At 40.7% G+C, this 27,718-nt stretch overlaps 1 protein-coding gene across 1 annotated transcript in view; it reads left to right on the forward strand.

Moving 5' to 3' along the window:
- NELFB (negative elongation factor complex member B) overlaps window positions 1–27,718 on the forward strand; it is a 529,115-nt gene that overhangs the window by 255,853 nt on the left and 245,544 nt on the right. The window contains 1 exon segment of the mRNA XM_044058168.1: window positions 534–557. Within this exon segment, the coding sequence (XP_043914103.1) occupies window positions 534–557 (24 nt within the window).

A 27,718-nucleotide genomic window follows, 5' to 3' on the forward strand; every position in this document is an offset into this window, starting at 1 on the left:
CCTGATTGGCAACACTGGATTTAAAGGAAGCCTACCTGCACATCCCAATAAGGGAATCTTGCAGAAGATGCCTACGCTTCAGAGCAGGCTACATGCACTATCAGTTCTCTGCACTGCCCTGCCCTTTGGCTTATCTACTGCGCCCAGGGTATTCACAAAGTGCCTAGCTCCAGTCATTGCATTTTGCAGGCAAAGAAATACTCAGATATACCCATACCTGGACGATTGTCTAATTCAGGCAGAAAGCCAGGACATACTATTAAATCATCTGGCATTTGTAAAGAAATTACTAACTTCTCTGGGGTACACCATAAACGAAAATAAATCCCATCTAGTACCCTGCCAACAAATTTTGTATTCCTGGGAGCAAGCTTGAATACAACTTCCCAGATGGTCTACCTCACACCAGAGAAACAAGTTCATTTGATAGCTGGGTCTTTGTGGCCAGTAGCTTGAAGTAGGCTATCTGCAAAAAAAATACTGCAAGCACTGGGGTTCATGGCCTCTTGCATTCTACTAATTCCATATACAAGACTGCATATAAGGAAACTACAATGGTATCTAAAAAGCCTATAGTGTCAACATTCTCAGGACCTAGAGTCAATGATTCCTAGCATACCTTGTCTAAAGACAGAGTTCCTTTGGTGGGCATAGGCCTGCCACCAAAACAAGGGACTGCCATTCACTCTACCCCTGCTGCCCAAACCTTAACAGACACATCAGACTATGCATGGAGGGTTCACTTGACAGGGCAGTGCATTCAGGACAAATCGAACCAGAGTCAAATGCACCTGCATATCAATCAAAAAGAAATGTTAGCTGTATAGAATGCTTTGACAGCCTTCACGGACCACATTCTTCCAGGACAATTATTGGTAAAGACTTACAACACCACTGTTATAAGCAAGCAGGGAGGAACCACTCATACCCTCTCTGCAGACTAGCCATGGCTCTGTGGAACACAGCCTTCAGCTATCAAGTGCACCTACAAGCTCAATTCCTGCCAGGCAAGCTAAATACACTGGCAGACGACCTAAGCAGAAATCTCATGGACCCACACGAGTGGAAACTGGAACCAAAGATATTCAACATTTTGAGCAACAAATGGGGGAGCCCAGAGATGGACCTGTTTGCCTGCCCTCAGAACTACCATTTGAGCAAATTGAAAAAATTGAGCAAAATGAAATGACATCTATCACCTGCATCCTTAAACTTAAGAACTTGGAAAGGTGAAATGAGTGGAATAGATTTCAGTGGATAACATCAAGCTGATTCCAGCTATTTAAAATTTAATAATTCAAAAAAATTTCAAAAATTTAAAAATCAAAACTTAACCCTAAGCTCAAAACACAAGGTGGGTACAGTTTTTAACATAGGTAATGAGACACCCCCGGGTCCAGGACTAAAGTGGTAGCGAAGTAATAAAAGGGTAACTGATCGACCACTTGTTTTTCTTATCTACCTCTTGTCCCCGGGGGTATGGCCACACGACTATTATAACCTCGTTGTATTAATAACAACAAGAAACCTTAATATATATTTTTCTTGGACTGCCAGGTCAGCTGTAAATTGATTTGCTTAAATAGATCACCATAATGTTTGTACCATCTTGGTGCTATTTGCACCTACCCCTACTGCTATATGATGAGGCTTCACTCATAAGTATTGAGGCATTTCGACAATGGTGGCAATACTATAGCCCACTTCCTAATACAACCTTCAAACATAATTGATAATGCAATTTTTCACATGACCTTTAATACTACTTTTAATATAAATCCCAATAATCTTTATGTAACTGTGACTGGCTTTAACACGGAAAACTGCCTTCACTTAAAACGCTTAATTAAGGTTATTCTTTCATACAAATTTATAAATATGCTGTTCCCTGCATGAACCAACATATTGCACGCCAGCTGATACTCTTGAGGGGTGCGGTTGTAAAGGTTAGTCTTCCTATACAGAGACATGGTTACAGGGGCACCCTGGACTTATTGTTAACTTTGTGCCCTTGCATGGTCTAGTAGGAACGCGATGTGGGGTGACCGACATGTTATTATATGTTATTAGCAACCGTGGACTATCAGTGAAATACTTTGAACATTTGGAAATTTTCGAAGTGTTAGAGTGTACACCTTTGAGGTTCCTCCGAAAAGTTCTACTGTATTTCAACAAGTACTGATTCCACCTCGCACTGCTGCTTATTATTTCTCCGTTCTTGGGGTGACTTTCTTGTGTATACACACACTTGATTCATCCTTGGTTTCTTAAGATCTTTTAATAATTTTTTTAAAAAATGAACTTTTAAAACAAATTTTTTTAAATGATAGAGTACTATATTTAATTGCACCTGGCTTCTATACAGGGGCGAGTTAACCATTTAATTTGAATGCTCAGTGCTTAATGCGGCACAGAATGGTGTACGTAACATTACACCCACCCTGTGCTATGCTATTATATTGTGCTTGTTTACACGTTACCGTTTGTTAGGTTACTATGACATCCACCACTAGGTGAATTAACCTAAGTTACAAACAGATCAAGATTTAAAAGCATGTGATAGCATCTAAGCATTTAAGTGGTTTGTTTTTAAACCTATGGTTTTGTGTGTGTTTTTCAGTTTCTGATGAAGTCGGTTACTTTCAACTGACGAAAAGTGTATTGTTATTGACCGCGCTTAAAGTCTACTATTAAATTTGTCTTTCCAGTGAAGAAGGGACCTGGTACCGTTTTTGTGAATTTACTAATTCAGGCAGAAAGCCAGGACATACTATTAAATCATCTGGCATTTGTAAAGAAATTACTAACTTCTCTGGGGTACACCATAAACGAAAATAAATCCCATCTAGTACCCTGCCAACAAATTTTGTATTCCTGGGAGCAAGCTTGAATACAACTTCCCAGATGGCCTACCTCACACCAGAAAAACAAGTTCATTTGATAGCTGGGTCTTTGTGGCCAGTAGCTTGAAGTAGGCTATCTGCAAAAAAAATACTGCAAGCACTGGGGTTCATGGCCTCTTGCATTCTACTAATTCCATATACAAGACTGCATATAAGGAAACTACAATGGTATCTAAAAAGCCTATAGTGTCAACATTCTCAGGACCTAGAGTCAATGATTCCTAGCATACCTTGTCTAAAGATAGAGTTCCTTTGGTGGGCATAGGCCTGCCACCAAAACAAGGGACTGCCATTCACTCTACCCCCTGCTGCCCAAACCTTAACAGACACATCAGACTATGCATGGAGGGTTCACTTGACAGGGCAGTGCATTCAGGACAAATCGAACCAGAGTCAAATACACCTGCATATCAATCAAAAAGAAATGTTAGCTGTATAGAATGCTTTGACAGCCTTCACGGACCACATTCTTCCAGGACAATTATTGGTAAAGACTTACAACACCACTGTTATAAGCAAGCAAGGAGGAACCACTCATACCCTCTCTGCAGACTAGCCATGGCTCTGTGGAACACAGCCTTCAGCTATCAAGTGCACCTACAAGCTCAATTCCTGCCAGGCAAGCTAAATACACTGGCAGATGACCTAAGCAGAAATCTCATGGACCCACACGAGTGGAAACTGGAACCAAAGATATTCAACATTTTGAGCAACAAATGGGGGAGCCCAGAGATGGACCTGTTTGCCTGCCCTCAGAACTACCATTTGAGCAAATTCTGCACAAGGACTCCCACAAACAAGTTTGGAAAGTGGATGCCCTATCAGTTTATGCCTTTCCCCTCTGCCTCTCCTCTCCAAAGTGCTACTAAAGATCAAACAGGACAAACCAAGGACAATACTTATTGCACCAGACTGGCCACGCCAACACTGGTACCCCCTCTTGCTCAGTGTGTCACTTCTGGAACCAGGGCACCTGCCTCAGAACCCTGCCTGCTGTCTTAGCAGGAGGGCCATATTCTGCACTCACAGCTTCAAACCCTGAACCTTGCAGCCTGGCTAATTACATGATCTCCCCGTTACCATCCCTCAGTAAGCAAGTGATGGATGTCATCCTGGAGGCACGGAGACCTAGTGCTAGAAAATCCTATGCTGAAAAATGGAAAATATTCTGTTCCTGGAGCCAAATACAGGGCATGGACACAACTGTGCCCAATTTACCGCACATTCTTCAATATTAACTGAGTTGCTTCAGAAGTGCCTTTCCTTTTCTTCCATCAAAATTCATACCTTGGCCATTTCAGCTCATTATAATACAGAGCCACCCCTCACCTCTCATCCACTGCTTGAAGCAATCCTCAGAGGAGAGCCCCTACTCCAGCCTGGGACCTTAACTTTGTATTGGAAAAGTTCACTCTACCTCCCTTTGAGCCAGCTGCAAATGCAGAGTTGAAATTCCTTTCTTGGAAAACAGCCGTCCTAGCCATAACTTCAGCAAGAAGGGTGTCTGAATTACAGGCCCTCATGGCAGTGGAGCCTTTCATTATCTTTCATGCAGACAGGGTGTCCCTCAGGACCAATCCCTCCTTTATACCCAAGGTGGTATCCAGTGTGGCCCTTAATCAGTCCATTCATTTGCCAACCTTCTTTTCTAATCCACAGAGCAAAGTGGAATGAATGCTGCACTCCTTGGACGTGCACAGACAACTTAGATTTTACTTGGACAGGACTAAGCCTCTCAGAAAATCTGAACAGCTGCTAGTCTCATTTGCTGCAGGGGCAGAGGGGAAGGCCATTTCAAAGCAAGCCATTTCTAAGTGGTTAGGCCACTGCATTCATTTCTGCTATAAGCAACATGAAAAATTTACCCCACAGGGGATAAGACAACATTCAGCCAGGGCTGCATCTACCTCTACAGCCTTTCTCAGAGGTGTCTCTACCAGGGACATCCTAGAAGCTGCTACCTGGAGTATTGTACATCCCTTCACCGAGCATTACCACTTCCCAATTTTTTCTAAATCCAGAGCTGGTTTTGCCACTGCAGTCTTGCAGGGCCTTATAGTTTGTCCTAATGTTATCTGATTCCGAAAGCTAAGGAAGAGAGGAGGCAATCTACCCAAATGTAATGACTGCAACAGTGAAACACTAAGAACATAGTACAGTTGTGTACACTTAACTATAAATGTAGATGTTCGAGTGTATTCACTGTTGCAGTCCTGGTTACTCTCCCTCCAGCCCCCTGACTTCTATTGACTATACCTCTATTCTTGCTTCCTATGCTTAAAGCTTTCTGTTGTATTTGCTTTTTGTTGGAGGTGTAACCTTGTATATATATTTTTTTCCCATTGTGGGGGCACCTGACGTCTGGGGCAAGAAAAAAAACTGATGTAATAGAATCAGCTGCATGCTTTATACCCCCTGACTACCTGACATAATGGAAGATGAGACAGCAACCGACGCATGACCCAAGACTTTGATAATCAGGCCAACTGAGGGCTACCTGCATGCAGATAACCCAAATGTAATGACTGCAACAGTGAATACACTCTAACATCTACATTTATGGTAAGTGTACACAACTGTACTTTCTTGCGCTTCCCTTTGGCTTATCCATTGCTCCCAGAATTTTCACAAAATGCCTGGTTCCAGCTATTGCTTTTTGCAGACAAAGAAGTATTCAAGAGCACACAAACAGCAAAAAAGTCAAATTAGACTTTCAAACTATTAATTCCGAGTGACGCTTCCAGGTGCATCTGCAGTTACCTCCTACTGCTCCTCTAGGCGTCAGATATTACTTGTGCATACTTGCATTAATAATTCCAAAACCATGCTACTTACAAGGTTTCAGAATATTTTATGTTGAAACATGCATGATGGCAAACACAACTGTATTGCTATTTGACCTCTGTCAATGAGTATTTGTTAGAATTGTAAGGTGATGACTTCATTTTTAAAGGCTCAGGCCACACCCACTAGGAGTTAAAGGTACACACTCAAAACAGTTGATGCCCCATGGTTTAAATCAAGAAGTAGGGATTTGAAGGGTTTAAATAAGAAGCAGGGTATTTAATGTTAAAGTATTTATGCTATTTATGTTTATATATGTAATTTTATATGAATTATATATGGATAATCTGTGTTGATATTTGTGTATTTGTATATAATTTAGATTTAATTAAGTGTATAAAAGATTAATTTTGATTGTATAAACTAATTGTGATTTAAATTAATGTAATTGAATTATTGGATCTTGTTAAGTGGCTGTTTGTATAGTATGTAAGTCAGCTGAAACTGTAATACTGTGATCCTTGAAGGCGAATTGCCTAGGTGCCAGATCACTGTTGCTGAATAAAGAAGAAAAGGTGCTGGTGTAATTTTGTTTTTTGATTTGACTTTTTGCTGTTTGTGTGCTCTTGTTAATTTTAACATCAACACCAGTATGTCGCAAGCAGCTGGTGGTCCTGGGCTTTTAGATATACCTGGTCACCTTAATTTTGTTGATATGGTGAATAAACGTGAAAGGAAATTTGCACAGATGGGATCCATGGAACATAAATAGCAGCCAAGACTCTGAGGGGCGCTTTGTAAAACTGGAAAGACGAATGGCTAAAGTGGTAGCTTTATTTATTGACACTCGTCTCCTTGAAAACTTTGTGAGCTTGAATTTAACCCCTAGAGGGTTACGCATTGATAGTTTGCCTGCTACCAACTTTTTGGAAGAAGAAAATGACCTGAGTGGAAACAGGCTTCCTTACAGTGTACTTTAAATTGGCTCCATATATTAATCAAGCAGAATATGAGGGCACACGAGAAATTAAAAGGGGAGATCTTGCACTTACAGGATGAGGTGGTGGTGGAGGAGTCCTGTTATAGGGTGCAGATGTCCTCTATACGTGAAAGTCTCAAAATTGAAAGCTGAAATTATTCAGCGTAAGAGAAACCATCTCTTACGCAATATGAGAGACTATGAGATTGGTGTGCTGTTTTCCTGGCAGCATGAGTTGTCACGGAGTAGGTCAAAGGTTAGAAATAACAGCCAGACGCGCCGGAGTGCGTCGGCATCCTCTACAGAGAAGATGGCTCTAAAACTGTTTCTTTTGCTGTGTCTTAAGTCTCTGAAGCTGAGGGTACCAACCAGACAGTAACTGGTAATAATCGTTCCTTGCAGTTCAATCAAACGAATCGTGGGAGAGGAGGAAGAAAGAGAAGAAACAGCTTTAAGTAATGGACATTCTGTTATTATTTGTGAGTACGATGCACAAGCAATGTATTTTATTAATTTGGCTAAACTTAGCCTTTCGAATGAAATGAAGGCTGTATTGTTTAAAGGCAGTAAATTTGTACCTACATTCATACTCTGTTTTGTTGACTTGTATTTTGAGCTCAAAACATTTTGTAGGAAGCTGTTGTGTGTATATTTTGAAAAAAAATGTACAAAACAGTTTGGAAAATAATGATGGAAATAATGATGAAACTGAAAATGAAAATATATTTGAAGATGATTTAATGAATGTTTCCATTTATGTTTAAGATTCTGAACCTTTGGAAAATGAAGACAGTGGAAGGTTTTGCTATACTACAGGGTATGGCAAATTAGTTACCTAACTTGTCGGTAGAGAACAAATTTGTACCTATGATAAATGTACCTCCCATTGTACTATTTCAGAAAGTTGTGTACGAGGAAATTTCTATTGCTTTTAATAAGTTTTTGAAGCAGAATAAGTCCTATAATTTAACTAAGAATGAGTGGCTATCTCTAAAAAGTTTAAAACAGTTAAAAACGGAGTTTATATTTAAACGTGCAGGTAAAGGTGGAAAATGGATCATTTTGGATAAAGAAATGTATTGTGAAATGATAGCTGACATACTGAAATGTGAAGATGAATTTAAGTGTTTATTTTGGAACCCTGTAACAAGCTATAATGAAGAACTTTTGGCATTATTGGAAAGGGGAGAGCATCTGGGTTTTCTTGACCAAAAGGATGTTGCTATATGTTAAGGAACCAGTAACCCCTATTATATATGCCTTGCCTGAGGTACATAAAAATTTAAGCAAGCCCCCTGGAAGGCTAGCTATTTCAGGGCTGGGTTCCTATTTAAGTAATGTTGGCAGTTTCCAGAATTTCCACTTGAAAAAATATGTGTGTAAAGTTCCTGCACATATTTTAAACACACAAGATTTACTGAATGAGTTAGCCAAGATTAAATGGCAAGGTGACTACTACTGGGTTACTGTCGATGCTAAATCATTATATACTAAATTAAAATTGAGATGGGGTTTGGAGGCCATCATGGACATGTTGGGTGATGGTCCTAGAATAGCTTTTTTTTTATTAGTTTATTAGAATTTAGTTTAACCCACAACTATTTTTCCTTTGAAAAAGGAGTTTTTCTTGCAGTTGAAGGGCACAGCAATGGGGGGCCTCTTATGTACTCTCATATGCTATAATATATAGGGGATTTTTTGAGAAGAAATTTAAATATCTCACTCCTTTTTATAAAGATAAGGTTTTGCTTTATAAGCAATTTATTGATGACCTTATATTTATTTGTAAGGGTGATATTTGTTGAATTTTTTTTTTTTTGAGGTCCTAAACTGTAATGAGCATGGCTTGACTTTCTCTTATGAGTTAAATAGGGAAGCCATTCATTTTCTGGATGTGACATTATATGGGGATGGTGAAGTTAAGGTTTTAGACCATATAGGAAGCAAACCTCAGTTAATATGTTTTTAAATGCAACTAGCATGCACCCAGAGCACTTATTGAACACTCTATCCTATGGTGAATTTAAAAGAATTTTTGATCACACTAGTGATAAAAATCATAAAGTGGTGGAATTGGATAATGTGGAGAGGAGATTAAAAGTGAGGGGTTATGATGAGGAAAGATTGAGATGTAAGCAAGCAGTGCTTGTGGGTTGTTGTTTTTCGGCTTTTCCCGGTTAGGGGTCGCCACAGCGGAACTCCGGTCCGCTAATGATTGGCAGTAGATTTTTATGTGCCGAGTTGCCAGTCCTGATGCACAACCTTCAACGAAGGTACGCCCATTCACGCATGTCTCCACACAGAAGACGGTCTAGCTGAGAATTGAACAGGACAGCGTCTAATTGTGAGGCGACAACGCTACCGCAGCACCACCACCGCAGTGCTTGTGGGTATTATGCTAAAATCACAAGTAATGCCAGCTAGGAATTATAATTGTTTTGGGGATGAGTCCCCCTAGTGGCATGGATGTGACTAGAAAGTTTTATTACGTTAAAAAAAATTTCTCCTTTTTCTGATGTGTTAATAAATATTGTGAGAAGATTTTTGGCTTATTTCTAACGAAAATATAAGTCACTTGTTCCCCAGGCATGTCACATTTTCTTTTGGCAAAGGAAAAAATTTAAAGGAATTATTGAATTATAATTTTGTTGTGGGACCCAATATTAATTTACCTTTGGGTACCTTCCCTTGTGGTCATTGCAGTATATGTAATAGAGTAAAACATTTGTCAGGATCTCTGATTAATGGGAAGCTATTTAATTGTAGATATTACTGTAACTGTAGATCAACAGGTGCGGTGTATATTCTGGGATGCTTGTGCTCTAATTCATGGTGGTATATAGGACAAACTAAACGTATGGTTAGAATTTGGATTCTTGAACATCTTAGAAATATAAGAAATCATAATGAATTAAGTCATGTAGCCAGCCATTTTCATGAAATGCTTAGGGGTTCAGATGGTGGTTTAACTTTTTTGTGCACTTGCAAAACCCTTTCTACCCAGAGGGGGAGATTATATTGGTAAATTAATGGAGTTGGAAACTAGAATGGTTTTTAAATTTCAAACTTTCATGTCCCATGGTTTAAATCAAGAAGTAGGGATTTGAAGGGTTTAAATAAGAAGCAGGGTATTTAATGTTTACTACACAAGATGTTGAAATTATTCCATCTGGGTACATCTTGAGACAAGACCGCAAAGTAAAAAAAAAAGAGGGGGTGTTGCTATCCTCTATAAAGAAGGGCTACAAATATCTATACTAGAGCTTGGTTCCTCTAATGAAAACAATGCAGAAATCATTAGAACCAAACTTCAACTTAATCCCAGCAAATCCCTAAATATAATATGTATCTACTTGCCTCCTGGTAGCAACATCACCATTCTGTAAGGTTTGTTTGTTTGTCTTTCGGCTTTTCCCGGTTGGGGTCGCCACAGCGGAACTCCAGTCTGTTAATGATTGGAAGTAGCTTTTCGCGAACTCCGAGGTGCCAGCTCGACGTTCAACCTTCAACAAAGGCACGCCCATTTACGCATGTCTTTTGAATGCCCACCCAACCGCAGGGAGGACATGCAGACTCCACACAGAAGGCACTCCCTGCACTCCAGCCGAGAATCGAACGGGAGAACCTATTGCTGTGAGGCAACAACACTACCGCTACACCACCGCGGATATAGCCATTCTGGAGGGTATCCTTGCTAAATTCTCCACAAAAATTCCTCGAGACAATAATTCTTGGAGATTTTATTATAGATTGGAAGGACTGCTCTACTGAATTACCAACCTCCCATATTAACCTTAATTGCTTCTCACAAACAACTCCCCAACCAGAATTAATAAACCCAGTAACAAAGAATCCATCCTAGACTGGATTCTAATAAATAATTATCAACAACTCTATATAATGTGGGGACCCTCCCTGACGATGTAAGTGACCATTCTCTCACTTACATAATCAGGCAAAGGTCAAGCTCACGCAAGCCAACCATATATAAAACAATAAGAAGAAACAGAAACTTTAACCCCAATAACTTCCAAGCTGAACTAAAAGAATGTGATTGGTCGCCTATAAAATACCTCCCACTTGACGAAGCAACAAACTACTTTAACTCAAAATTCTTAACAATCCTTAACCACAATGCACCAAAACGTTTCATCAAAATAAAATCTAAACCCCACCCCATGGCTTACAAAGAAAACCAGGCAGAAAATTCAACAGAGAAATAAAGTTTGGGCACAATGGAGAACAACTAAAAACCCCGTAGACCAACAACAATTCTGGCAAAAAAGAAATGAGACTAAGAAAGCTATACTGTTAAGATAAAAAAAAACTTTTACTTCCACCTCCAACAGACCAACCAAAATAATCCACAAAAGTTCTGGGCTAGCATAAACAGAGTACTTCAACCAGGCCAATCTGCAACACCACCCCGTACAGGATCAAATTCCGATAATCCAAAGCAAACCGCTAATGCTTTCAATACCTTCTTCACTGAGACCATACAAACACTTGCTAATCAACTAACAGCCGATAGCTCTGCCCTTCCAACCAATACTACTAACTCTCTCCCAACTGTAAACCTGCAACCTGTCCCAACTTTCCTCATCTGCAACCTCTTAAGTAAACTAAAACCTACTACCCCCTCAGCTGACCAGCTACCTGCTGAATAGCTGCAAAAGGCAGCCAAAAGTCATAGCTTATCCTGTATCATTGCTGATAAATAGAACCATACAAGAAAGCACTATTCCCACCATCTGGAAAATCTCCAACATTATCCCCCTACACAAGGGAGGAAACTCAAGAGAATATTCTAACTATCGTCCCATAGCTCTACTTTCCTCATTAGCTAAAATAGTGAAAAAGTGCATCCACAGATAGTTACTAGACCACCTACTCCAGAACAATTTACTGGCCAAATCTCAACATGGCTTCAGGCCTTTCCACAGTACAACTACACTCCTATCCTTCACTGACAGCATCAATAAAAACCGTAATAACAATCTTCTCTCTTCAGCACTTTTCATCGACCTTTCAAAAGCATTCGACATGGTCAACCACCACTTCTCAATATTCTAAAATCCTTCTCTCTGGACACAAAGACTATAAAATGGTTCCAGTCCTACCTTGATAATAGACAGCAGGCAGAGCTATGGGACAACAACCTCTCATCCCATCTCCAGTTACCCTAGGTGTTCCTCAGGGCTCTATATTGGGCCCCCCTCCTTTTTTCAGTATTTGTCAATGACCTCAACCTAGCTATTCCTTTAACTAACTTGCACAATACGTAGATGATTCGACGATAATCTGCTCAGCTAAATCTCAATCCCAACTACAGACTGTAACTCAGACAATGTTCAATAAAACAGAAAATTGGTTTCTACAACGCTGCCTCCTCTTGAACCCCCAAAAAAACAAACTCCTGCTCTTCACTCCTACCCGTAAATCACTCCCAATGAACTTTTTCAGTCTTATCCAGTAATGGTACACTCATATCTCCCGATCCAACAACTAAACTTCTAGGGGTAACCATCGATAACCTGAACTTTGAAACCCATATCAACAATACCATAAAAACTGTCAACAGGAAACTAGGCTCCCTCTATAGGATAAACCCCTTTCTCTCCCCACTAGCTAGAACCACTATTGCCTATTCCCACCTTATCTCCACACTCCCAAATCAAATACATCTGCACATCAACCAATAAGAGATGCTAGCTGTTCAGCATGTCCTGACAGCTTTCAGACCCATACTCTTCCCTGGGGCCTCTAGTGATCAAAACAGCCAACACCACAGTGATGTGGTATATCAACAAGCATGGAGGGACTCGCTCTTATCCTCGCCACAGGCTCGCCATGACCCTTTGGCACACAGCCTCAGCCATGTAAATACACTTGCTAGCACAATTCCTGCCAGGCTCCCTAAACTCTCTGGCAGATGACTTAAGCAGAAACCTGCTAGACCACAGAACCTTCAACCTTGTAACCCAGAAATGGGGCACCCTGAAGGTGGACCTCTTTGGTTCCCACTCCAATCATCAGCTCAGCAAATTCTGCATCAGGAAACATCACAGCAAGGCCTGGAAAGTGGATGCTCTATCCTTCCAATGGGTAAACCTCTCGATATATGCATTTCCCCCTCTACTACTCATTTCAAGGGTACTGCTCAAAATAAGGGATGAAAAACCAAGGGCAATCTTGATTGCCCCAGACTGGCCATGTCAGCACTGGTACCCACTGCTACGCAGCCTGTCACTTCTGCCACCATGGCACTCACCTCAGATCCCAACACTCCTGACCCAGAAGAATGGAGAATTCAAGCATCCACAATTGCAGACTCTGAACCTGGCAGCCTGGCTTATTCCCTGACCTCTTCTCAAGCTGCCAGCCTAAGCAAACAAGTCCTGGATATTATACTTGAGGCCAGACGCCCCAGCACTAGAAAATCCTATGCTGACAAGTGGAAAAGGTTTTGCACCTGGATCCAGGCTAAGGGAGCCGAAACAGTACAGCCCTCCCTACCTCTCATCCTGGATTACCTAGCAGACCTACTACACACAGGGGTCTATCCTTCTCTATTAAAATTCATTCCTTTGCCATCTCTGCTCATTACAGCACAGAGCCACCTCTCTTATTACACCCTCTCATCAAACAGTTCATAAGAGGGACTAACGACTTAAGGCCACCCAGAAGAGCTCCTACCCCAGCTTGGGACCTTAACTTTGTGCTGGAAAAGCTCACTCTATCCCCCTTTGAGCCTGCAGCTTCAGCAGAGTTAAAATTCCTCTCTTGGAAAACAGCCTTGATTTTGGCCATCACTTCAGCTAGAAGAGTTTCAGAGCTACAAGCACTCACGGCTGTAGTGCCCTTTATCATTTTCCATGCTGACAGGGTCTTCCTCAGGACTAACCCATCCTTCATGCCTAAAGTGGTGTCCAGTGTGGCTGTCAACCAATCCATTCATTTGCCCACATTTTTCCCTAACCCACAAAACAAGGGGGAAAGGATTCTGCACTCTCTAGATGTGCACAGACAGCTCAGATTCTATTTGGATAGGACTAAATCTTTTAGAAAAATTGACCAATTGCTAGTCAGCTTTGCAGCAGGGGCAGAGGAGGGCAAGGCCATATCCAAACAAACCATTTCCAAATGGATAGCACACTGCATCCATTTCTGCTACAAACAGCACAGAAAACCTCCTCCAAAGGGGGTGAGGACTCATTCCACTAGGGCAACCTCCACCTCTGCAGCTTTTCTTAGAGGGGTCCCCACCAGGGACATCCTGGAGGCTGCAACATGGACTTCTGTTCATACCTTCACCAAGCGTTACCAGCTGCCTATCTTCTCCAAATCCAGAGTAGGCTTTGCCACTGCAGTCTTGCAGGGCATCCTAGCCAGCCCCCACTCTTCTTGACTGCCTCCACCCTTTTCTTCAGCTTTGGGAATCAATCCAAGTGTGATGACAGCAACAGTGAAACGTGCAGAACATAGTACAGTTGTGTACACTTACCTTAAATATAGATGTTTGAGTGTATTCACTGTTGCAGTCCTGGTTCCTCACCTTCGATCCCCTTGTCTCTCTCTCTCTCTCTCTCTCTCTCTTCTCTCCTTACAGGGAATTGTTGGTGTTTACTTTCTACTGGTGGTGTTCTACCACCATAACCTAGCTCCCTATTTGGGGGATCCCGACAGTTGGGGCAACAAAAACTGATGTAATGGCGTCGGCTGTCTGATTTTATACCACTGACGACCTGACGTCAGTCCTGGAGCGACAGTAACTGATGCAGAAATACTAAGCCTCTGGTATTCGGGCCGACTGAAGGCTACCCCTGGTAGGATAACCCGAGTGTGATGACTGCAGCAGTGAATACACTCGAACATCTACATTTATGGTAAGTGTACACAACTGTACTTCCAACTTTCTAGCCATCCAAAGTACGCGGCTATAACTCTGGATTCAACCCTCTCTGTAACAAATGCATAAAAGTTCATATAAACATGGTACTTGACCAGCTGAAAGATTCATAAGAAATGTCACAACTGACCTTGGATTTGAGATGTGCAGTAGCATTAAATGTACTTTTGTGTATGCTTTTGTATAAAGCCTTTGTCACCATATAATACAGGTGTCTTGCAGACTGCAGGCAGTAAGATGCGGCTTGTCCACCTACCTCATAATAGCAAACATTGTGCTGCTAATCAGAAAGATGATCTGTTGCCTTTTGAAGCCAGAGCTACTTTTTAGCTTGGCAGCTTAATTTTTAGTGTTAGCTGAGATCTGTTGCCCAATACTTCGTAACAAGCTATTTATAATACGCTCCATTTAAGATTCCCCTTCCACATAAAACAAAGATCATCCCTGTCCACATACAAACTTAACTTTTATCAGTGGATGAGAAATAGGAAGTTCAGCACAGGGAGAGTCCTGCAGCACTAATCTACATGGGGAACTCCTACTTGCTTTGTCCCATTGCGTGGGTCCCCTCCAAATATTTAATAATTGTCCTTAGGGTAATATGTATAAATGTAAATATTGGAAAAGGTAAGGTGAATATATTTTCTATTGGGAAAAATTAATTTTAAGTACCAAATGGAATAATTGGCTAGGCTTAAAATGGCCTGCAAGGGCAGTTAACCATGTACTATAACTTATGTACCTATAGCAAGTTGAGGGCTTTCAGCCACAAAGGACACCTTGCACACTGGCCATGGCCTAGAATGCTTGTAGTAAAATAGCCACTACTAGTTAGTAAGCTTTAGATCAAAAAGTGAGAAATACTGAAAAGCTGGTTAAAATGCACCTGACTGCTAAATGTAAGTGCAGCTGTTTAAGGGATCCAGGATATGTAATTTCTGAGAACATTATCCTTACTCAATGATTTTTGCTGAGTCAAGTTGTCATAATGGTTATTGCCTTTGCTTCCCATGCAGAAGGTTCAGTCCTGACTTCTGGCCAATGCCAGTCCCTGCATTTGTGGCGTTCCTGCCCCCCCCCCAAAACAATGCTGAGTGTTTCCATCTCAAACTCGCCCAAGAGTGGGGATGTCAGCAACAGTACAGATTCTAGATGGTGCCTATTGGGGGAAGAGTTATAGATAAACTGCTTTGGGCATGAACTGTGGTGCACAGTATTTTCTAAGCACACTGATCAGACTGTGACCCGTGGCAGGGCTAGCCACTTGACTGTGTAAAAAAAAAAATTGGTTCCGGGTGATTCGGTCATATTGACTGTCCCTAAATAGACTTAGATATTTGCCTGTGATGAGTGGATTGAGGACTTGCCTTGGTGGGAGTGGTATATGTGCCCCTATTGGACAGTGTATGCCTACCATAAAGTCCAGCAGGCCTGGGTCAGTAAGCTACTGGTCAGCCACTGTCCATTTGCCCAGCTTAGATTACCTGGGATAATTGAGCAAAAACGGAGCATAACAAATTGATATGCAAAACATGAGCTGTGAATTGCTAAACTCATTGTAGTTCATTGGGTAGCATGCAGTTTGGAAATGGATGACATAAGGAGGAGGATGGACATGCTATGTATCCAGCAGACAAGATGGAAGGATAGTGCAGGAAAGCTACTTTGCTTAGGATCTAGAGTCTACTACTTGGGAGCAGGACAGACTAGAAATTATGTGGTAACTGTAGTAAGGGAGATGCTTCAGAAGTTCATGACAGATGTAGTCAGAATTAGTGACACTCTTGGCAATCAGATTCCAGTCTAGGGATAGGGCACTATTCATCTTGGCAGGTGCCCCACAGTAGGGTTGTGATGTTGAAAGAGAGCATTCAGATAGCATTTGCAGGATCTGCTAGATAAAACAAGACAACATGAATTGGTGTTGATACTGTACAAGTTAAATGCACATATCAAGACAAACGTAGGTTCATAGGTAGGTACTAGGCTGTTGGCCCTAGGGCCTGTATAAACCTAGCCAAAAAGGTACCTTGGCTTTCGCCACCCAAGAAAATTATGTTCCTTTGCCCCTGTTGAGCAGAGCCACAGAAGTGATCCCTGGCATGAATTTCCTATTTCCCATCCAATCATAAAGATTTTTCTTGAATAGTGCTAATGAGGAGCTTTGTTTGATATAGATAGGTAGCTTGTTCCAGAGTATGGGAAGTCTCTTGGACAGGAATCTATCCCTCCAGCATGTTCTGTTTTTTTTGTGGTGACAAGCTTTAGGTCCCTAAAGTGTGTTGTCGGAGGGACTGGGATTTCTTTAAGTGGAGCATGTCCAACAGCTGTGGGTTTGACATAGTTTTGTATGTTAGGCAGAGATCACCTCTGAGTAGGCGATATGCGACAGAGTAATGCTGGAGTTTTTTGAGACTGTCTGCGTATGCATCTGTTTGAGGCCAGTAATCCTCTTTGTGAGGTATTTCTGCGGCCTTTCCAGTTGTAGATGTCTTGTGAGGTACATACCAAAAGGGGCATTGTGCTTTATAATGGGGTCTAATGAGTGATGAGTAGAGGGGAACAGTTACCTCTTTTTCCTGGATGAGAAACCTTTTGTGATGAGGTGTGCCACGTAGAATGATTTCCTGACTACTGTGGCGATGTGATTATCAAAGGAGAGACTACTGTCTGCTTTTGTCCCAAGGTTTGATATCACACATTCTGTGTTAAGTAGACTGCTGCCTATGTGGTAGTTCATGGGTACAGAGTTTTTACCAAAAGGGATGACAATGCACTTTTTTGGTATTGAGCTTGAGGCCATGGCTTTGACACCAGGCATCTGTATCAATGAGGGTCTTTTGTAGGATGTTCACATCGTTAGGAGTTTAGATTATGGCTCCTAGTTTGCAGTCATCTGTGAACTTCATTAGCCAAAAGACCTTCTGTGTTAGCCTGTACTTCAGAGAAGTAGATACCAAACAGGAGAGGACCCAGGACTGAATCCTGTGGTACTCCACTTGTCTGAAGTCGGATTTGGAGTCTTCTACTTTCTCAGTGTGGGTTCTGTCAGTGAGCCAGTTGGCAACCCATCTTGTGATTTAAGGATTTATACCTAGGTTAGTGAGTTTATCTATAATTCCAGAGTAGGGGATAGTGTTGAAAGCCTTGGCGAGATCTAGATAGGCTGTGTGAACCACCTTACCCTCATCTACGGCTTTGACTGCTTCAAAGAAGTCTATCAGGTTTAGGAGACATGATCTGCCTTTTACAAACCCGAACTTGGTGGGGCCCAGAGTTTGGAGATTACCAATGTCTTTGTTTTTAAGTTCCATGATGATACATTCCATTGCCTTGCAGACCAGGCTCGTCAGGCTAATGGGGCGGTAGTTCCATGGGTCTGTAGTGGATCCCCCTTTGTGGAGTGGGATAACTGTCGCTGTGCGCCATTCATTGGGCACAAAGCCTGAGGTGAGGCTATGATTGAACATGGTACTTAGGCGGGGTGCCAGTTCATTCTGTAGTTTGTGATAGGATAGGAAATGATAGGAGAAATGCCCTGGGTCCATGTGGGTGAGTCAGCAGGAGTAAAGGAGAGGCCATTTTACATTTGTCTGACAAGGCGCTTGATGGTGACTAACACGGGGTTCAGCAAGACAAATTGTAGCAAGCTCACAGACAAGTGGCCAACATGCAACACAGGTAGAATTCTTCCTAGTAAGGAAAGGACACTGGGGTAGAATCGACTACTGCAAAGTGATCCACAGTGAAACAGCTGGCCAACAACATAAATCACTGGTTGCCATGACCAGCTGTAGGGAGTGATCAGAGAAGGCTGTAAAGTCAACAGAGGCTAGACTGAGGACCTTGAAGTTGACTGGAGAGAAAGCACAAGAATTCAAGGAATTACTCTGGCCTGCAGCACCTCAGGACAATGAGGAAATAGTTGTAATGGAAAAAGAATGTCAGTGCTTCAAAATAGCATGACTGAGGACTACAGTTGTGTGGTTGAGCCTGGTATGGAAATAAGGTGCATAAGAAAAGCTGGTGCTGAAATGCAGAAGTCCAGGAAATCTTCAAAGAAAAAGTATACAGGAAAAAGTGGGGAATAGAAAAGATAGTCCATGCCACAAATGAGTATTTGTTCTTTGCTATTACAACTCTTGTCTTAGACTTTTTGTCAGCTAACAAGACATCAGAGGCACTCTGCCATATTCTGGAAAGTGACTCAGTAGATGGCACAAACCTCTTACCAGGTTGCCAGGCAAAGATATAGATTGAAGATGGTCAAACACCATTCATAAGGGATGCCAGCAACACACTGCTCACCAGTCCACAGGAGATCAAAGGCAGTTGTAAGGAGTACTTCCAGCAACTTATGAATTAAGAAAACCCCGCAGAAGCTATACTGCCCAATACACAGTATGCAGTGAAAGAGGAGGAGGAGTCCAGTCCAAGAAGTAAGAACAGCACTTAAGAAAATGGGGTCTATATTAGATGCTTGATCAAAATGTCGAATCTGACATGGTCGACACGTAAAGAGCGAAACCGCAGAACATCAGAGGGGTAAATGGAAATCTACGTACAGGGAGATTTCCGTTTACTTCAATGTAGTGCGGTCTCGGAGTTGGAATATATAAGTAGCGGGGTGTGGGGGGGTGCACCCCTCCTTAAAGCAAGTCGTTCTGTTTTTTGATGTTTTTTACTATTTTTATTGGGTGTTCGATGTTACTGGACTTCGATATAGTGTCGATCATATCTTATTCGAAGTTCAGTAACTTCGAGCATCTAATATAGACCCAGGAAAATGACGTCTCCGAAAACAGCAGGCTCAGCTATGGCAATGGCAGATAAGTAGTGGGTATTCAAAGCAGTATGGAGACAGGGTCATTTCACAGATGGCTGGAAAACTAGAGTATTTGTGCCAGTGTAAAAGAACAAAGGGCACTTTAAAAACTGTGAGCAGTATAGAGGTATCATATTCCTTTTTGGACTCGTGAAAGTTGTGGAGAGGGTAATTGACTGTTTCTACTACTGTGTAATCAAGATGAGAGGTGAGAAGTTCAGATTAGGATCGGGATGCAGCATGACTGACTTAATTGCAGTGAGACAGATGAATGTCCAAGTGGGCATTCCAAGACTTGGAGAATGCATATGACAAGATCCCTAGAAAGGTAATTTGGCCAGTCCTCTGTTGGTTTGAAGCATGGGTAGAATTAGTGCAGGTTATGCTGAAGGACCGAATGACACTAGTATGAACAATGTTCAGTCTTGCAGAGGTTCCCAGTGGGAGTGGGAATGCACCAGGGTTCTGCTCTGAGCCCACTTCTGTTCATTCTGGTGATGGATTACATTAGCCAGGAGGTTGGAGGAGTCAGGTCAACAAAGTTGCTGTATGCAGATGATATGGCATTACAGGCGGACTCTGAGCAAGAACTTCAGCAAAAGATAAGAGAATGGAATGCAAAACTGAAGGCACAACAAATGAAAGTGAGCACAGAGACTTTAGTTGTAATTGCAGAAAATATTGGGGAAATTAGAAGATGATGATCTGTTCCACTATTTTCCCTTCTATCTAAATTATACGCTTTTTCCCTTATATCTAAATTATCCGCTTCAGATTTCTAGAAGGTGGGGTTGAGCAGAAGGTAGTCTGAATGAGGAGGTCAAAGCTAGAATCAAAGGGGCTATAGCCAAATAGTCAACTGGCACAGTGTCAGGGGCAGTGTACGACAGAATGCCAAAGAAGCTGAAAAGGTGTTTAAAAAAAAAAATTGGTGTGACCAGTACTACTGTATGGTATAGAAATCTGGCCAGTAGAGAGAGAGCAGTTGAAGCTAGAGGTGATGTAGATGAAGTGCCTAAGATAAATGGCAGGATGCACACTGTGGGACAGATGAAGAAATGACATCCGAGAAGAAGCTGAAGTAGTTCCAGTTGCAGAGAAGGTCAAAGAGAACAGATTACAGAGGTTTGGGCTCATGTGCAGAAAAGCAGAAGCCATTCTGGTGAAAATGATTGGGGGAAAACCAAAAGAAGGCAAGCTGAAATGAAATAATTCGGCTGAGCGGTAGCTGGATGGTGAGAGAAGATCTGCAACAATCAGGCATGACTGTTGAAGGTCAGAGGGTGGCATTGAATAGAGTAACATTTGACATGACACCCCCAACCCCATATGGAAAATGGGAGGGGGTTGATTTATGATTGTGCTTTCTCAGTCAAACTGTATTTCAGATTAAAAGCCTGTTGGACCTGTTGTATAAACTTTGTAAATGAGTATTTGAATGTTTTATTTGATGAACATTGCACTGTGTAAATACTTCTCATTGCATTTATAATAAAATCTGTTATTTGCATGACATTTCTGTGTATGTTTTATTTCTCTGTATATACTATATTTTTTTTGATTGTATTGTTCATTATGTGCACAATAGAAAATGTCTCAATCCACAAAGAGAAAAAATGCTGTAAACACACAAAGTCCACCAAGAACAGCTTTACCAATCCGGTGGCCACCACCATCAAGTAGAAACACAGCTCACAATAAGGCAGGATACCAAACTCAAATTTATTAACGTCACAGTAGAGTGGAACAAACAACGTTTTCGTCGATAAAGCGACTTCCTCAGACAAAATGATGTACAAATTCAACTCCTTAAATACTCTGCCTCACAATCAATTATTAGAAGTAATAAAACAATTATGTAATTAAATAATAAAACCTGTATTAATTAGTTAATACAAGATTTAAAATCAACAAATATCTAGAATGTAATATTGTTGCAACTTATGAATAGAATAAAACTTTTGATACTTGTGTTTTATACATAAAACCACATATTACCACTGCGTAAACCATCTCAGTTAAGATACATGATTTAAAATATATATATATAAAAAATATATATATATATATAAAATTTTTTTTTAACAAAGGGGCTTCTAAACATACAGTACTAAATGAACTAAGTAGTCACCATACTCTGTGTATTGTTACAGTTCGAATAAATACACAAAATAACAACAGATAAAAAAAATAATATCATGCCTCCTAGATTATACACGTCCTGCTTTAAGCTCAAGACATGGAACAATAGAAATAAAATCATTAAGGCCTGGAAATCTGTTAGATTCTAAAAGAATTTGCCAAAAAGTCTCTCTGTTGGCAAGTATTGTTTCCCAAAGGCCTCCCCTTATATCCTTAGCAACAGCTTCCAGGACAAAGAACAAAAACCTAGCACCCTCACACTGTTGTGTATGCCTATACAATGCGTTTTTACTGTTGGACTTAATAATGTCATATTGATGTTCATATATACGGCGCTTCAACTGCCTTCCGGTTTTACTGACATAAAACGCCTGACAGGACTGGCAAATAGCCAAATAAACAACCCCAGTGGAGGTGCAATTAGAATATTCTACAGCTTTGATGTTTCTATTCCTACTTTAAATGTATACATGATCATCATGAATTATGTATTTACAATAGGAACAACGCCCACATTTGTAGGTCCCTTTTCTGGTTCGGTGAGACCGTACTGGTGGATTGTTGCTTTCCAGCGTCCTTTTAATGTTAAATCCTCTCCTAAACACGGTTTTCAGATTCTTCCCCTTAATGTGGCTCAGATCAGTAAAGTCTTGAAATGTTTCCCATTCCTTTTCCACTATTTTCCTAACATGCCCTGCATTAGCACTATAATCCGTTATAAATGCCAAGTTGCTAGAAAATGCTTCAGCCACATTCCCTGATGTTAGACCATTAACAACATCGGTACCCCTACCTAAAATAGGACTAAATTTAGTGGATCGAGCTCCCTCTACCTCCTTTCAAACCGATTGAATCATATAGGTGGGGTACCCCCTTTCCTGAAACAAGGATGTTAATTTGTCACACTCAAGCTCAAACTGTAAATCATCCGAGGTCATACGTGAAACCCTGACGTACTGTCCTTTCAGAATACCTCTTTTTTGAAATCTGGGGTGTGAACTCTGATAGTGAATGTAGCTGTTGGAAAATGTCGGTTTTCTGTATATACAGGACTTTACCCCATCACCATCCTTAGTAAGAGTTACATCCAAATAGTTGACACTTTGATGGGAGGTTTGGTATGTGAATTTTAAAAAAGTAGTAGAATTGTTAATATAAGTAACAAAATCATGTATACGGTCAACAGGTCCAATCCAGAAAATACAAATATCATCTAAAAACCTACAATAGTAGTTCCAAAAATTAGAAAATTCACTGTTAAAGATGAATTTCTTCTCCCATATGGACAATACTATATCAGCATATATGGGAGCACAATTAGCTCCCATAGAAATGCCTGAAATCTGCTGAAAGTATTCACCAGAAAAATATAGGAAGTTATTATGTAAGACAAGCCCTAATAATTCAATAATCATACTAACATCATTGTTGGTAACTTCTGGGCAGTTCCAAAGGGCCTCCTCTATCCATTCCAACCCAATATCTGATGGAATAACTGAGAAAAGATCTCCCACATCGATGGTAACAAATATAACTTCAGTATGAAATAGGTTGACATTCACATTACGGAGAAAAGCCCAAGAATCCTTAAGTATGTATTCCTTCCTACCCCAGAGTGCCTTTAATTTCCAGTCCAAGAACTTGGAAATATTGTGAGTTTTAGAACCCTGGGCCGCTACTATAGGTCTTAGGGGAGGGTCAGCTAAGTTTTTGTGAAACTTGGGCACCCCAAACATTGTGGGTACCCGTGGATCAGTGTGTAAGTAAGAAAAAGTGTCCATTTCAATGACTCCCTGGTCTAATAAATCTTGAATGGCCAAGTCTATCTTTTTGTATGATCGATTAATCTCATGTATGGATGCCGACGTGTATTTAGTATAATCATATAACAAGTTATACATTTTAGCTTCATACAAATTCTGATCCGTTAGGACCGTCCCCCCACCCTTGTCTGGTTCCATGACCCTAAGAGAAGATAAATGACCAAGGTCATGCAATAAAGAAGTTTCTTCTTGGCTTAAATTAGCTGCATATTTAGACTTACCTAATTCTTTTCTAAGTTGTTGTTCAATTCTAAGTTCTAAATTCTTAAGTTGGGGATGTAAAGGAGGGTTAAATGTACTGGACTTCCTCAAATGCAAACTGGGGGTCCCTGAAACCCCTCCAAATAAATTCTCAAGATTAAGTTTACGAATGAATAACTTAAGATCCAAAATTGTATGAACTATGTTACTACATCTGCTGGGGACAAATTTGAAACCTTTCATAAAAAGTTTGAAGCAAACATCAGTGACAGGGAAATCACTATAGTTATATATATATATGGTAGTCATCCTTAGTATACATACTGTAGTCACCTATTTTAGTTTCAATAAATTGTTTTGTAGCTACCATTCCTGTCTCCTGTTCCTTCTCCATCCCCGAGTTTGCCCCCCACCCCCCAAGGGTTGGGGGGATTGCCTCAAGGGAGGGTGATTCCCTACCGATGAATAGCCCTGTTGGCGTATCCGTTCTGATCTCCGGGGTAAAAAATCATCATCCTCATTCCCCTGTAAAGGTACCTAGTGATCAACAAAAACTTCAGATGTATTTTCTTCCTGCAAAGGTGCATCAGGTGCATCCCGATTAGAGTTATATTCAGTGGGATAAACAAGGGCAAAAGGTCTAAAAGATGGTGGATTGGGGTACTGTCTACCCTCCTCATACTCTTTAATATCCCTACTTAACTTCTTGTATTTACGTTTTAAAACAGTATCACAATGCTGGTCAACCACTTTCCTAATATCATAATATTTATGTTTTTCAACCTCGAACAATAAATCAGTGGTAATGTTCTCATTATATTTAAAAATATCATTTTGTAAACAACAAATTTCTTTACCATTTTTCTTTATAATTGCTTTAACAACTTCAAGACCACATGTATCAAAAGCTTTTATCAAATCCTTATGGAAATCACTGCCAGGTATAACCTGGTTAGGGTATTTATATACCCGTAGACCCTTAGGAATAATACTCTTTTTAAGGCATTCAGCCAAATACACATTGTCCAGTTCCAAGGTTTTATACCTGTAAAGTGCATTCTCCAGCAAACGCAGTGACTCCTGAATACTGCGACAGTCCTTGGAATTAAAAGCTCTCTGATCACTAAAGCAAAAATTAGGTTTGAAGTTCACCCACTCGCGAAATGAGGATGTAGGTACATCATCCCTTCCTTGCCCTTCCATGGGTTGATTGAACGGATTGTGTTCACAATAGAAAATGCTCTAACTCTGTTCATTTGCTTGCCTTAAGGCTTGGGTTTAATCCAGTTCATTTAAACCAAACCGCAGACACTTGCAGAACTGAAACCACCAAACAGCACTGCAAGGGACACGTAGAGAAAATGGGGATATTAACAAAGTCAAACTTTAGTAAAAATAAATAAATAAAATATATAGCAAGTTAATCGCTTTCATCCTGAAATAAGACTTCATCAGAACTGAACCATATAACAGCAATCAGCCTTAAATAGTCTCACCATTAAACCATCCTGACGCACTCCATAATCATGCTACAAACTCATGATCGAAATTAGATTTAATTAATTAATCAAGTAGCCCTAACAGTGCAAGACTACATCATCTTACAAACAGGATAACCGTAATAGTTAATAATGCTGAGCATATATTCTTGAAAATATACTAATGTAAAACTATATATATTACAGTAAATAACTAAAAAAAAATAACATAAATATAAGAACTTTTTGAATAACGTATATAAAAATGCCTTGCAATGAGATGCCATAAAATATGGAATAAAACAGGGTCTGGAGTTGATAACTTAGCTGCATGAATTTTGAATACACTTGAAATAGAAATGGTATCATTTAGTTCAGGAGGTTTCCCTGCATCTAATTTGAGCTGCCAAAAAAGCTTCCTATACTCAAGTCTGGTGTACCAAGCCCCCCCCCCTCCCCCAGGATTCATAGGTATCTTGAGTATTCAAACACGAAAGAATGAAATTTACCTGAACAGACTTTTACATGCCCATACACGGCACTGGATTCATTAAAATGAGTTATCATATATGTGCTCTTAGATGTTTTCTTAAGAATCTTTTTGTTTTTCCAACATAAAAACTAGTGTAAGCTGTACATAAACTCAAATAACTCCCCTACTGTTGCAGTTAAAATTACCCAAAGGCCTAATAGTACCATCCCTGGCTTCTAGATATCCCTCACATTAGCCAAAATCTCAGTGAATGCAAAAGCCACACTTGTAAGTTTCCAGTCTCTTTGTGGCGCCATAAAGGGTCGTTGTCTTTAAATTTCTTGAATAGCTCTTTCAAATTTCTACCCCTTTTCCTGGCAAAAATAGGGCCAGTGGGAATAACATCCTTCAAATTGGACATTTGAGTTAAAAACCCTCCAATACCTATTAATATTTTCTATGGCCCTCGACTGTGAGTTTGTTTATATTTATATATATATATATATATATATATATATATATATATATATATATATATATATATATATATATATATATAATATATATATATATATGTGTGTGTGTATATGTATATCTATATATATATATATATATATATATATATGTATATATATATATATATATATATATGTAAGAATATATGTGTGTGTGTATATATGTGTGTGTGTGTGTGTGTGTGTGTATATATATATATATATATATATATATATATATCTATATATATCTATATATGTTCATACTAGGCTATCTGCCCGAGGGCATTTTACAAGCCTAGCCAATAGTTTTGTGGCTTAAGCCACCCCTTTAGTTTGGAGAAACTATGCCCATTATTTTGCTGTGCCTCTGTCGAGCAGTGACACTGAGGTAATCCCTGGGGTATATCTGCGATCTCCCATCCATTGGTCAAGATTCCTCTTGAACAAGGCCAGCGAGGTGCTCTGCCTCACATATACCGGGATTTTGTTCCACAGCATAGGGAGTCTTTGGGTGATGAATCTATCCCTCCAGCACGTCCTATTAATAACCGTGTCGAGGTTTAAGTCTCCCGCCCTTGTGGCTCTGAGGGATCTAGATTTTTTGAGGTGAAGCATGTTCATCAAATCTGGGTTTGACATGGCCTTGTATGTCAGGCACAGGTCACCTCTGAGCAAGCGGTAAGCAACTGAATAGAGCTGGAGTTCTTTCAGTCGGGCAGATTTTTGAGACCCTTTGTCCCTTTGGTGAGGAACTTTTGTGGCCTCTCCAGCTGCTGCAAGTGTCGGGTCAGATACATTCCGAATGGGGCATTGTACTCAATCATTGGTCTGATGAGTGATGAGTATAGGGAGACTATGACCTCCCTTGATCTAGATGTGAATCCCTTCATGATAAGGTGGGCAATGTAGAAGGTCTTCCTAACTACTTTAGCAATATGAGTGTCGAATGAAAGGCTACTGTCAACCTGGGTCCCCAGGTCCCTGATAACTTCTTCTGTGCTCAGTGGATTGCCACCTATATGGTAGCTAGGGGTAACCTTGTTTTTCCCGAAGGGTATGACTATGCATTTCTTGGCATTTAACTTTAGGCCATGGCTCTGGCACCAGTTATCCGCTTCTGTGAGACCCTTCTGAAGGATACCTGTGTCAGATGTGTTTTCGACCACGGCCTAGTTTGCAGTCATCTGCAAACTTTGTCAGCCATAACCCTCCTGTGTTTGCTTGTACTTCAGAAAAGTAGATGCCAAGCAAGAGTGGGCCCAGGACTGAGCCCTGTGGGACACCACTTGTGACAGGCTTTGAGTCTGACATGGCGCCAGCAACTCTGACCCTGTGGGTTCTGTCACTCAGCCAGTTTGCAACCCATCTTGTGATGTATGGGTTTACATTTAAGCTGATGAGTTTTTCAATGATACCAGAGTGGGGTATTGTATCGAAGGCCTTCGCCAGGTCGAGGTAGGCTGTATGGGACTGCCTTTCCCTCATCAATGGCCTTGGTGACTGTTTCGAAAAAGTCAACCAAGTTTAAAAGGCATGATTTGCCTTTGACAAAGCCAAACTGGATTGGATCCAAAGTCTGCAAATTCCCTATGTCTTTATTTATGAGATCCATTATGATCCTCTCCATGGCTTTGCAGATAAGGCTTGTCAAGCTAATGGGACGGTAATTTCCAGGGTCGGTGGAGGCACCGCCTTTGTGAAGTGG

The sequence above is a fragment of the Protopterus annectens genome, chromosome 16.part0 (assembly GCF_019279795.1).
Source record: "Protopterus annectens isolate FY-2018-M chromosome 16.part0, PAN1.0, whole genome shotgun sequence".
Taxonomy (NCBI): domain Eukaryota; kingdom Metazoa; phylum Chordata; order Ceratodontiformes; family Protopteridae; genus Protopterus; species Protopterus annectens.